At 39.1% G+C, this 12,835-nt stretch overlaps 1 protein-coding gene across 3 annotated transcripts in view; it reads right to left on the bottom strand.

Moving 5' to 3' along the window:
- The window catches only part of LOC102236208 (NLR family CARD domain-containing protein 3-like), a 28,493-nt gene that overhangs the window by 1,064 nt on the left and 14,594 nt on the right, over positions 1–12,835 (bottom strand). For 2 of the 3 annotated variants that reach the window (XM_023345668.1, XM_023345667.1), the window contains exons 7-11: positions 6,014–7,802; positions 5,760–5,933; positions 2,810–2,983; positions 1,955–2,001; positions 1,293–1,853 (exon numbers count right to left, since the gene is read on the bottom strand). In XM_023345668.1, coding sequence (XP_023201436.1) covers positions 1,309–1,853; positions 1,955–2,001; positions 2,810–2,983; positions 5,760–5,933; positions 6,014–7,802 — 2,729 coding nt within the window. In that variant the 3' untranslated portion in view covers positions 1,293–1,308. Of the gene's footprint in view, positions 1–1,292; positions 1,854–1,954; positions 2,002–2,809; positions 2,984–5,759; positions 5,934–6,013; positions 7,803–12,835 lie in introns of those variants that run through there. The other variant, XM_023345669.1, reaches the window with a different exon arrangement.

Raw genomic sequence — 12,835 nt, 5'->3', positions numbered from 1 at the left:
AGGAACAACTTGGATTAAAGAAATATGATAAACTAGAGCATCAGAAAATAACTCAAAAGCAAGAAAAACATGACTACAATCACTAGGGAGAACAGAAATGGAAAACAGGGCAAACTAAAGTAGAAAAGTCAAAGGAACACCAAAAATCTACAACCTACTTCAAATACCCACAGATCCTGACACCAACCTTAATGGGGCAGGATATAAAATAATGTACATAAACGATGTTGTGCAAATATAAAATGTCACTCACTTTTATAACATTTATGTGTACCACTTATAACAAATTAGTGAAGAATATTTCCAAGTATTTATTCTTCTTATTGGTAATTTGTTAATCTAACCACAAGAAAAGAAACAATGCAGAGTCATTATCGTAACATTAGAAAATAATGCAGCTCAAATGGCTCAAAAGTGCAAGTAGATTATATTACAGAGTCTTCAGTTACCAATAGCAACTAAGAAAATCTACTTCTTAACCAGTTTTCACAAACTTAGAGAACAAAGATGTTCATGAGAAAAATGCATATCACAGAGCTTATTGACAAAGAACCGAGAGGTTTTCGGCAAAATCTTACATTCTGACTTTACTTTGGATGCACATCCAGTCTTTGATTCATTCCTTTTAATCATCTGGTAATTAAATCTTTATTCTCACATTCTCTGAACTAATTATTGATGCTTTGGTTTGATCCCCAGTGCACTCTGCGTATTTTAGCATACCTTCCCTAGAACGGTTTCAAGGTGTACTAAATGAAGCTGCCAGGCTTCTGACAAATCCTACAGGTTTTTATACATGACTCCAATATCAATGCAGTGACATTGATTTCAGGTTTTTTCCACAATGTAATTTAAAATTCTTTTATTGACTTAAGGGGTTTTCACAGACAGGCTGGAGTAACCTCACAACATTGAAAGCTCAAAACATTGTCCTGAGCCGTATGCAACGAAATTTCGTTCTGTATACACCCTGTGCATGCAAAATGACAATAAAGTCAGTCTAAGTCTAAGTCTAAGTCTAAGTCTAAGGCACCAATATTAGAAGGCCACTGCAGCCACATATTCCTGTGATCAGGACCTGATGATGACTCTTTATGGTAAATTGAAAACAAAGGAAGACAAAGCCTTTAGTTCAGTGGTTCCTAGACTCCAGAATTCTCCTTTGTTTGGACTTAAGATTGATGGACTGTGTTGTTTCTTTTAAAAAACAATTTTATTTAATGTGACTTTCTATTATTTTCTTCTGTTTTTAATGCATTGATAGCTCTTGAAATGTTGTATTAGTTTTGAAAAGCACTTAGGACTATTCTAAAATGAGCACCAACACACTCCTGAACGACACCTGAACCCAAATCCAGGGTAAAGAGTTTCAGTGAATTTGGTGTGGAAGGTGTAGATGTGGATCAGTGTATCTGAAGAGACTCTGTAGAAGGACAGAGTCCCAGCAGGACAGTCCACATACACAGCTACTCTGCCAGAGACAGAGGAGGAGGAGGAGAAGGAGGGAACGGGGATGAAAGCTTTTTTTACACTATCATGCCAAACAGTGTAACCATCATCAGAGCAGACTAGACTCCAGGACTTATCATTAAATCCAAACCAGGAATCGTCATTGGCTCCTTTTCTATTGATTCCCCTGTAACTCACTGATATGTAGACTTTCCCACCCCACTCAACCTCCCAGTAACTGCGACCAGTCAGACCATCAGTACACAGCAGCTGACAGAGATCAAATCTGTCTGGATGATCCGGATACGGCTGCTCCTCTTCCACACGTGTCACCTTCCTGTTTTTGTCAGAACGTTTGAGAAATGTGCTTACAGTATTTAGGTCGACTGTTAGTGGACAGGAATCTGAAGGACAGAACAAACACAATGCAGTTACTGATGTATAATTTTCTGAATTCATTCATGCAAAGATGAGACAATCTGCTATGAATCAAAAATGCCCTTACACTTCCTCAGACCTGCTGTCATCCATTTGTCTCCTGCAGGCTCCATGCTGTAAGAAAGGAGACATTTTGATGATATTACCACTTTTCTGTTACCAAAGTCTAATATTTTACTGATACTACCAGTTCAGTTATAACAGATGCCTCTTCCTCATTCTGATGCATAAGCTGTATATTATTTAACAAGGTTCAAATCCCAGCATTAATGATCCTAAACATGCAGCAAGAAATTAAGAAGGTATAGATCAATTCATGTTTATGAATTAGATCCAATTTTTAGTCACAAGCCCTTTTTCAAATTTAGATTAAAAAAGAAAAACTTATTAGTTATGTTGTGATGGACTGACAGCCTGTCCAGAGTGTACCTGACCTCTCACCACCCTGCAAGGACAAGCATGCTAGATAATGGATGGATACTAATTTTGATTGATACAACCAACAATTATGCTTCCACTTTGCAATTATGCATTGCTTTGTGTTTGTTAAAGTTGAAGCTGTTTAAATAGTTTTGCACAGCTCTGTATGAACTGCTCAACATCATTTTTTACTGGCATGGACAACTAATTATCTCTCCAACATGATTTTCCCTTTCCGCACTACAAGTCGTCTCTGACATAAACTAGCATTCATTGTCTGGGGCTGGTTGGGGCTTTTGGGTTTATCCTACACTTCAGATTGGTCTAGAAAGATGAACCAATCCATCATTAATCCTCCTTGCCTTCTCTCTCCAGAACTGTTCATTTGTCAAAGATCCTGAACTACACTTTCTGGTTTGCTGTCATATTTTGCACTGTCAATTCTGAATCTAGCATTAAGCAATAGCGTAGCGCTATTTGGCTGCAGAAAATATTTCCTTACCTCAGAGAGTCCAGTTTGAAGTTTGGATTCTTCTGTATAGCTTCTAGACTCTTCATTCCTGCCTCTCCTGGATTATTGTAGCTGAGGTCCAGCTCCTTCAGGTGAGAGGAGTTCACAGTCAGAGCTGAAGCCAGAGCAGCACAGCCTTCCTCTGTGATCAGGCAGCCTGAAAGCCTGCAGACACAAACACATAATGTTGAAAAAAATCATCTATATTCTCAAAGTGACACACTGGTTAGAACTGTTAGAATAATTAGTTGACCTGCTAAGACGGTTAGAGAACCGTGTCTGTTGAGCAGCAGTCTACATGCTGGCCTGTTGGCCTGACAAATAGTAAATATTATATTTTCTGTCTCCCAGTGTTACTATGTAAAAATTAGAATGACAAAGTGGCGTTGTATTGGTCAAAAAATTCTGCTAATTCAAAGCTACAACTTGGTATATTTCCCATTAATCTCACCAGATTCTCTCCAATTTAATGGATCTTCTTGGGATTCATTCTGGGGAGCAGGCAGATGAAGACAGACCTGGAAAAAGTTTAAACGGTCCTCAATGGGCCAACTTCATCTTCTTGTAAACAGTTGCAATGTTTCCTATGTTTTGCAAACTGTCGCTTCATTATTATACAGTCAAACTGCTGTTACCCTCAACAGTCTCAAATCCACCAAAAAAATCTTCATTTGATCCCCAGAAGCAAAAAATCTTCTGACTTGAACAACAACAACAACAAAACAAAGCTCCCATTCTCACCCAACCTGATCCAACCAGACCAATCATAGAATTAAACACCTCAGACTCAGGAGCACAGGCCGCCTTTTGGCAAATCTCCCCTGTTAACAACACATTATAACACACACTGTAGACTATTTTCTATAACACACTAGAAAGTAGTATAGATTTTATTAATCTAGACTATTTTCTATCTCTTGACTTGATCTAACAACTTGCAAAGTCCAAACCAACGTATATGTTTATTTGACCAGAGTACCGTATTTTGTTTCCGTGTGTCATTCCCCATTATTGGTTCCAGGTGATTTCCTGATATCCCCCACATGTATTTAAGTTCACCTGTCATCTGATTATCCCTGGATCCTCTGTGTTCCTTTGTAGTGATTGTTGCATGGTGGCATTTGTTGTGCTTGGCCGTGTTCCAGAGCATCTTTGCATTTTGACCTCATTAAAACATTTTGTCATTTCGCCCTGGAGCTGACTGCTCTCGTCCTCATCTCAACCCTCAGTACAAATAGGTTTAGTTTTACATTGCAGAGGGTCCTGGTGGTTCTAAATCTCTTACATTACAAATAAACATGAGCACTAGGAACTTCAGTGCTTTTCAGTATTTTCAGTGAATCCAAAAATGCTTTATTTTTTATAACATTCAGCAAATTTGTGATTTTAGTGTTGGATAAATTGTATTATTAGTAATTATCAAATATTTGTTGTATCATGTAGCCTTGTAGTTACATTTTAGATAATGTTTCTGTGTGTTAAATAACTTTGATTCTATCCTGAGACTTCCCTGGGAAATAGAGGTGACAGCTACTCTCGGCAGCTGTTGCCCTGCAGGACTTCCTACAAGACGGAGGTGTTAATTGCTCCCAGCAGAGTTTTACAGGCCTGACAATAAACTCTGCTCTGTGCTGCTTTGTGATACAAAGCCGTTGCTTTGAAGCTATGCAATGTGTCTTGTTCCACACCGGGCTTGGAGCAAGAAAGATTTAGAGTATAGATAACGTGTGTCTAGACTAGTGAATGTTATTTAGCGCTGCGACCATATGATGAATGTTTTGACCCCACCCCATAGGGTTGCAGCGCCCCGTGTGACAGGGTTTCCTGAAATCAATAAAATAGAGGAGCGGGAGGTGTGTTGGCCAGAGTGGTTGGAGATTTGTAACTGGAAGCACATCTCTGTCTGCTCTCCTCGCGAGAAACAAAGAATCTAACTCTCTTGTCTTTCTTCTGTTTTGTTTAATTAGGTATTTAGACCTGACATTTAGACACTTTAATCTCAAAGGTTTAGAGACAATTCCTTTAGTTTCTGCTCTGATAATTCACCTGCAAGACATTTTATAGACAAATTTGTTCCATTACAAATCATGTTCAGTCAACTTAATTTACTACCGGTAAATTAAGTTGACTGACTTAATTTACCTATAGCAAATAAAGCTTAATTGATCAGTTAAATGTGCACTTCATTTTTAGGAAATGTACAAAGAGATCCAAAAATTTCCCTCTGTCCCACTAACAAAGTGAAAACCTGTTAGTGACTACTTGGTGTAGATTAAAAAAGAGAAATACCTTCAAATTAGTAACGCAACAAAATCTGAAAAAAATTAAGAACTAGGAATACTTTACAGATACAGTTTAAAGCCACTACTTTCATACAGAGGGACCAATTTTACGCATTTATTCTGAACTTCTACAAAATATAAACAATTTGCAAAATTCTATTGCTGGGGGAAGCATGTCAGCAAGAATGAGAGAAATGTTTCGGGGGGGAACATATATATTTTGACATGGTTGTTGATCGTTGCTGGGACCAATATTGATATTTGAAAATATAGCTAACATTCGTCGATTCTGATATTATTGACAATATATTGTACATCCCTACAACAACAAGTGAAGATTTTCACCTTGAGACCATTTTGCATTTATACTCGAGTTACCTGGACTAATCTGAAACATACAACATATTTTTTACAATATATATTTTTTCCCTAGATAGTAATGGTTTGCTTGACTGACTTGCACACTTCAAATCAGCAGTGAGGCTGTTTTTGCTGCAACTGCTCTTTACTGCCAAGTCAGAGAAAACTCAATACTTGGTACAGTTTTCTTTTTAAAATGTACACAAAAACTATGCTTTAGACATGTTTCTAAATATGTAAAACAAAGAATTTTACATTCTATATCTTTCATAAAATGTAAAACATAGAATTTAAATTACCTGAGAATCTCCAGTTCACAGTTGGGACTCTTCAGTCCCTCACAGAGCAGCTTCACTCCTGAATCTGTCAGATCATTGTTACTCAGGTCCAGATCTTTCAGACTAGAGGTCGTTGACCTGATAAATGAGGACAGAACTTCACAAGTTTTCTCTGAGAGGTTACACCCACTCAGTCTGAAAAGACAAAGATAATACAAAGTAAATGTATTATTGTTATTAGGCACTTTTATAAAACTGACTACATCGGTACTTACATAGCTTTGCTGGAGGCGTTGACTATTGGCAGCAGTCTCTGAACAGCTTCCTCTGAAGCAGAGTATTTCTTCAGGTCAAATATCTCCAGACCTTTGTCTGATGAAAGTAGGATGAAGTGCAGAGCTGACCACTGAGCAGGAGACAGCTGATGTGCTGAAAGACTTCCTGTACTTAAAGATTGTTGGATTTCCTCCACCAGAGACTGGTCATTTAGTTCATTAAGACAGTGGAACAGATTGATGCTTTTCTCAACACACAGATGATTCAACTTCTCCTTGATGTACTGGGCTGTGTCTTTAATAATTGGTAAACTTTCTTCTGTCTGTGCCACAAAGCCTCTTACGTGAAGCTTATTGGTCTCCAGTGAAAGACCAAGTAGAAAGCGGAGGAACAAGTCCAGGTGTCCATCTGGACTCTCTAGGGCCATGTCCACAGCATTCTTGTAAATGTCTGTCTCTGGAGATTCATGGTTTCCTTTTTCTATTTTCTTGGATTTCATTTCACCTTTTGCGAGCAGACTGATTCCAGATTTGATGAAGGTCAAGTGAACATGAAGAGCAGCCAGAAACTCCTGAACGCTCAGGTGGACGAAGCAGAACAACTTGTTCTGGTACAACCCTCTCTCTTCTCTGAAGATCTGTGTGAACACTCCTGAGCACACTGAAGCTGATCTGATATCAATGCCACACTCTGCCAGGTCTGATTCATAGAAGATCAGGTTTCTTTTCATCAGTTGCTCATAAGCCAGTTTTCCCAGAGACTTGATCATCTTCCGGCTGTCTGGACTCCAGTGTGAATCTGTCTCAGCTCCTCCATCATACTTGATGACCTTCAGTTTATTCTGCACCACCAGGAAGTGAATGTACATCTCAGTCAGGGTCTTTGGCAGCTCCTTGTCTTTCTTGTTCAACATGTCTTCCACAACTGTAGCAGTGATCCAGCAGAAGATTGGGATGTGGCACATGATGTGGAGGGTTCTTGATTTCTTTATATGGGAGATTACTATTCTTGCCTCTTTCTTATATCTAAATCTTTTTGTGAAGTAATTGTCCTTCTGTGGGTCAGTGAATCCTCTGATCTCTGTCATCATGCCAATGAACTCAGGAGGGATCTTATTAGCTGCTGCAGGTCGTGTGGTTATCCAGAGGTGAGCTTTGGGAAGCAGGTTCCCTCTGATGAGGTTTGTCAGAAGAACATCTACTGAAGTGGACTTTCTTATATCTGTCAGGATCTCATTGTTGTGAAAGTCCAGTGGAAGTCGACTCTCATCCAACCCATCAAAGATGAACACAACCTGTAACTCTTCAAATTTTAATATTCCTCTGGTTTCACTAAAAAAGTGGTGAACAAGCTCCATCAAGCTGAATTGTTCATCTTTTAACAGATTCAGCTCTCTGAATGTGAATGGAAACATGAACTGGATGTTCTGGTTGGTTTGGTCTTCTGCCCAGTCCAGAGTGAACTTCTGTGTTAGGACTGTTTTCCCAATGCCAGCCACTCCTGTTGTCATTACTGTTTTTATTGGTTCTTCTCTTTCAGGTGAGGGTTTAAATATGTCTCCATGTCTAATTGCTGTTTCTGGCCTTTCTGGTTTCCAGGACAATGTTTCAATCTGCCTGACCTCATGTTCACCATTGACCTCTTCAGATCCTCCCTCTGTGATGTAGAGCTCTGTGTAGATCTCATTTAGAAAGCTTTGATTTCCTGATTTTGCGATTCCTTCAAACACATGCTGGAATTTTTTCTTCATGTTAGACTTTAGTGTTTGTTGACAGGTGGTGAATGATTCTAAGTGAATGCAAAAAAACAAATTAAAATAATTTCTTCACTTGTTATATATTTCACTGTAAAATTATTTCAAATCTTTTCTGTTGGTTACATTTTTATAGCTTCTAAATTAAAACATCTAAGAACCAACCATTTAAATCTTCTAGCCAGATTTATATATAAAACGCAACTGAATTATTTAGATAAAACATTAAAGGAGCATGGACTTTTCAGTTTTTATATGCTATTAACTGAGCTATTATTTAATCCTAATAATATCAACATATAATATTTTCAAATTTTGCTATTGAAACAAAACACAAACAAGAAAATACTGAACTACTGGGATTCTAACGTACAAGCAACCTCAGTGAATGAGGCTATATGCAGGTAAGATGGAAAGTTCAAAGAAATATTTCTATATTACACAAGCAACAATGTCCTTCCTGATGTTCATCGTCATTTTCTGCTCATCTTTGGAAAAAAAAGCACCGTTGCATGGCAACCTCTCAGCCAATGGAATGAAAGTGTTGTACTGGGTGCGTGTACTGGTGTGGCTACTATAGAATATAGCAACCTGCACCAACCACTGGATGTACGGAAAAGCAACGATCTTAGCTATTTCTTCAGTGTTACACTAAATATCCACTAGCAGTGTGCTACTCATTGCTAACAGCCTACTGAGTTTGTTCACCCAACCAAAGAAAATGGATCCACAGATCTGACAGTGTTACAACTTAGTCATGACTTGGTATCTATCTGATGGTTTCCATTCTTAAGCCTCACTCAGTCACACTCACTCATTATTGAACACATTATCAAGTAGTTTTCCAGCACTGTTCATCACGCCCTCATTGTTGCAACCTCACTTTTGTTTGTTGGATCAAGGCTGAGAGGTTGCCTTGCCCTTGTCAGATTGTTTCTGGTTGTCTATCTGGATCTTGACCCATGCCTACTCCTACAATCAATCAATCAATCAAATTTTATTTGTATAGCACATTTCAGCAGCAAGGCATTTCAAAGTGCTTTACATCATAACAAACACAGAATCACAATGCAATATAGAATCAATCATTAAGTCAAGTTACATCAATAAATTTGTAATTGATTACATTTCAAATACAATTCTAAACAGGTGGGTTTTCAGTTGAGATTTAAAAGAAGTCAGTGTTTCAGCTGTTTTACAGTTTTCTGGAAGTTTGTTCCAAATTCGTGGTGCATAGATGCTGAAAGCTGCTTCTCCTCGTTTGGTTCTGGTTCTGGGGATGCAGAGCAGACCAGAACCAGAAGACCTGAGAGGTCTGGAAGGTTGATACAATAAAAGCAGATCTTTAATGTATTGTGGTGCTAAGCCGTTCAGTGATTTATAAACTAACAACAGTATTTTAAAGTCTATTCTTTGAGCTACAGGGAGCCAGTGGAGGGACTTTAGAACTGGTGTTATGTGCTCTATCTTCCTGGTTTTAGTGAGAACGCGAGCAGCAGCATTCTGGATCAGCTGCAGCTGTTTGAGTAATTTGTTGGACAGACCTGTGAAGACGCTGTTGCAATAATCAATACGACTGAAGATGAACGCATGGACGAGTTTCTCTAGATCTGGCTGAGACATTAGTCCTTTAATCCTGGAAATGTTCTTCAGGTGATAGAAGGCCGACTTTGTAACTGTCTTTATGTGGCTCTGGAGGTTCAGGTCAGAGTCCATCACTACTCCCAGGTTTCGGGCCTGATCGCTAGTTTTCAGTTGTAATAACTGAAGCTGTGCATTGACTCTAGATCGTTCCTCTTTAGGTCCAAAAATAATAACTTCAGTTTTGTTTCTGTTCAGCTGGAGAAAGTTTTGGCACATCCACACATTTATCTGTTCTAAGCATCTGTTCAGTGATTGGATGGGCTCTGAGTCACCTGGTGACATCGTAATGTAGAGCTGTGTGTCATCTGCATAGTTATGGTAGCTAATATTATTTCCTGTTATAACCTGAGCTAGTGGGAGCATATAAATATTGAATAAAAGGGGTCCTAGGATTGAACCTTGGGGTACCCCACATGTGACCTTTGACCTCTTTGATGAAAAGTTTTCAATTGAAACAAAGAAATCCCTGTTCTTTATGTAGGATTCAAACCAGTTAAGCACTGGACCGGAGAGTCCGACCCAACTCTCCAGTCGATTCAGTAATATGTCATGGTCAACAGTGTCAAAAGCTGCACTGAGATCCAACAGAACCAGCACTGTGGTTCTGCCACAGTCCGTATTTATATGGATGTCATTGAACACTTTTACCAGGGCGGTCTCTGTGCTGTGGTGAGCACGAAAACCAGACTGGAAGGAGTCGAAGAGGTTGGTTATAGTTAGGAAGCTAGTTAATTGTTTACACACAGCTTTTTCAATAACTTTGCTGATGAATGGGAGGTTGGAGATCGGCCTGTAATTCTGCATTAGTGATTTGTCCAGATTGTTCTTTTTTATAAGTGGTTTGATTACTGCTGTTTTCAGAGCCTGGGGGAAAACGCCTGACGAGAGCGATGAGTTTACTATTTGGATCAGATCAGCAGCAATAACAGGCAGGACTTTCTTAAAGAAATGTGTGGGTAAGACATCCAGACAGCAGGAACTGGAGCTTATTTGACTTATAATTTCCTGTAGGGTTTTATAATTAAGTAGTTGAAATTGGGTCATTTTTCCTGTATTTGTTTTGTTTGGGCACAGCATTGGTACTGACTTTATAGTGGATGTACAGATTAATCCTCTGATTTTTTGAATTTTCTCTGAAAAGAAGCTGGAAAACTGGTTGCAGGCGGCAATACATTGGAATTCAGGCGGTAACGTCACAGGAGGGATACAGATACTACAGATACTGCTCACTTCCTCTTTGCAGCCTGTCTGACCCAGGATTTGGATTAGGAATTGTGCTTTTGCTGAACATGGAGGGGGACCTAGTCGATCATTATGGACCAACGCAGGTAGCAGGAGCACCACTCCACATCAACTCATCCCTAAGCCCTCCGTCAGTGCAGCATCTGCTCCATTCTTAGTCCCTCAGCCAATCTGTACAGTAGATGATCAGCAGACCAGGTTAGTGTATATTCCACACACTAACAGATTCCTTCTGAAGTGTTTCTCGGATCACTGAGCTCTCCTCTCCACCCCCTGCAAAGCTGCAGCTGATGATCCAGTGTGCCCTGTCTGCTCGGTCTTTCAAAATAAATATGAGTTTATTACTCACCCCTGTGTCATAGCTGATTTTCCGTGTCCCTCTGAGTTATTACAGATATCATCTGTTGTTCACAATCACTGCTAGTCCACCTTCCTTCTTTTTCCAGCTGCTCTTTCTCTAATTTCTCTATGCCCGTATAGTCAGGAAGTCTGGCAGAGAGACGTTTGGTCTCTGTAAAGCACATTATGTTGCATTCCTTATACTCTTGCTGAGTCCTGGTTAGGGCTCGAAGTTCATCCATCTTATTAGCTAATGAGCTTATATTACCCATTATGCTTAAAGTTTCTTAAATTTACAGATGGAATAAATCAACAGGTTGTACTTGGGACGTCTCTCCTTAGTGCTCACGTAGCAGACCTCACTTCATTTAAGCCACCTGACTCTAACGTCCCAGAGGATCCATCACTCTGCGTTTCTGAGGTCTGAGGCCGGGGTCCAGACTTTATCTTTACACCCTTCTTGCTCCAGAATGTGTCTGGTCCCCCGGCACTGCAGAACAGGACATTACCTGTCCGGATCACTACAAGAAAATTTACAAGAAACAGAAACATAAAATACAGGGGACCTAATTCAAACATCAGACTGTTCCCCTGCCTAAAAGAACGTCAGACTGAAGATTTCTTGGCCTCCAAGTCACTTAAACTAGCTCTTTTAAATACCAGATCTCTCTGTGCTAAAGCTCTATTAATTAATGATTTCATCACTGAGCATAATATCGATGTTATGTTTCTGACATGGTTGAATGATAATAATGAATCGATCGTACTAATTGAATCTGCGCCTCCTAACTACAATTTCTTCAATGAGAATAGAAAACACAAAAAAGGAGGAGGCGTGGCATCAATATTTAAGAATACCAAGAATACCATAAATTGTAGTAAAATCTCTTTGGGTCACTTCACCTCTTTTGAGTATCTTGGAATTGAGGTTAAAGGCCGCAAACGAACTTTGACTGTAACTCTATACAAAACTCCAACTTTTGTGGAAAATTTCTTTACTGACTTGAATGAACTTCTATCTCTTATATGTATTGATTATGATTGTTTAATAATTGTTGGTGATTTCAACATTCATGTTGACAACCCCCAAGACAGAGAGGCAAAAAAAGCTCGCTAATATTTTAGAGACTTTTGGTCTAACACAACATGTCAAACAAGCAACACACACTCAAGGACACACACTGGACCTGGTTATCAGTAAGGGTGTGAATATTTCCAATGTCTCTGTAACTGATGTCACCCTGTTGGATCACTTCGCTTTTATTTTTGAAAGTTCTTTATCTTTTAACCCACTTGGACAAACAGCAACCATCACAAAACGTTCTCTCACTGAAAACACAACAGAAACTTTTAATCAAATCTACTCTTCTTCCTCTCCCTTAAGCTGTAATGATGTAGATAAGTTGGTAAATGATTTTCAGTCTAAAGTTTCAGATATTATTGATTCCATTGCCCAAATTAAAATGAAGGTTGTGTCTGGTAAAAAGAAATCTCCATGGAGAAATGCACAAACAGATCTGCAAGACAACTCTGCCGTAGGGCAGAACGAAAATGGCGTAAAACTCAACTCCACGTTCATTGTGACATCTATAAAGAAAGACAACGTAACTATCATTTAACACTAAAACATGGAAGAGAGGCTTTCTTTGCAGATGTCATAAACAAAAACATTAACAATACTCGAGCTTTATTTGCAACAGTTGACAGAATCACAAACCCTCCTGTGACGTTACCGCCTGAATTCCAATGTATTGCCGCCTGCAACCAGTTTTCCAGCTTCTTTTCAGAGAAAATTCAAAAAATAAAAGGATTAATCTGCACATCCACTCTAAAGCTAGTACCA

The sequence above is a fragment of the Xiphophorus maculatus genome, chromosome 14 (assembly GCF_002775205.1).
Source record: "Xiphophorus maculatus strain JP 163 A chromosome 14, X_maculatus-5.0-male, whole genome shotgun sequence".
Classification (NCBI taxonomy): domain Eukaryota; kingdom Metazoa; phylum Chordata; class Actinopteri; order Cyprinodontiformes; family Poeciliidae; genus Xiphophorus; species Xiphophorus maculatus.
Note: the sequence above shows the minus strand (reverse complement) of the source record. Positions and strands in the feature narration are given on the sequence as shown.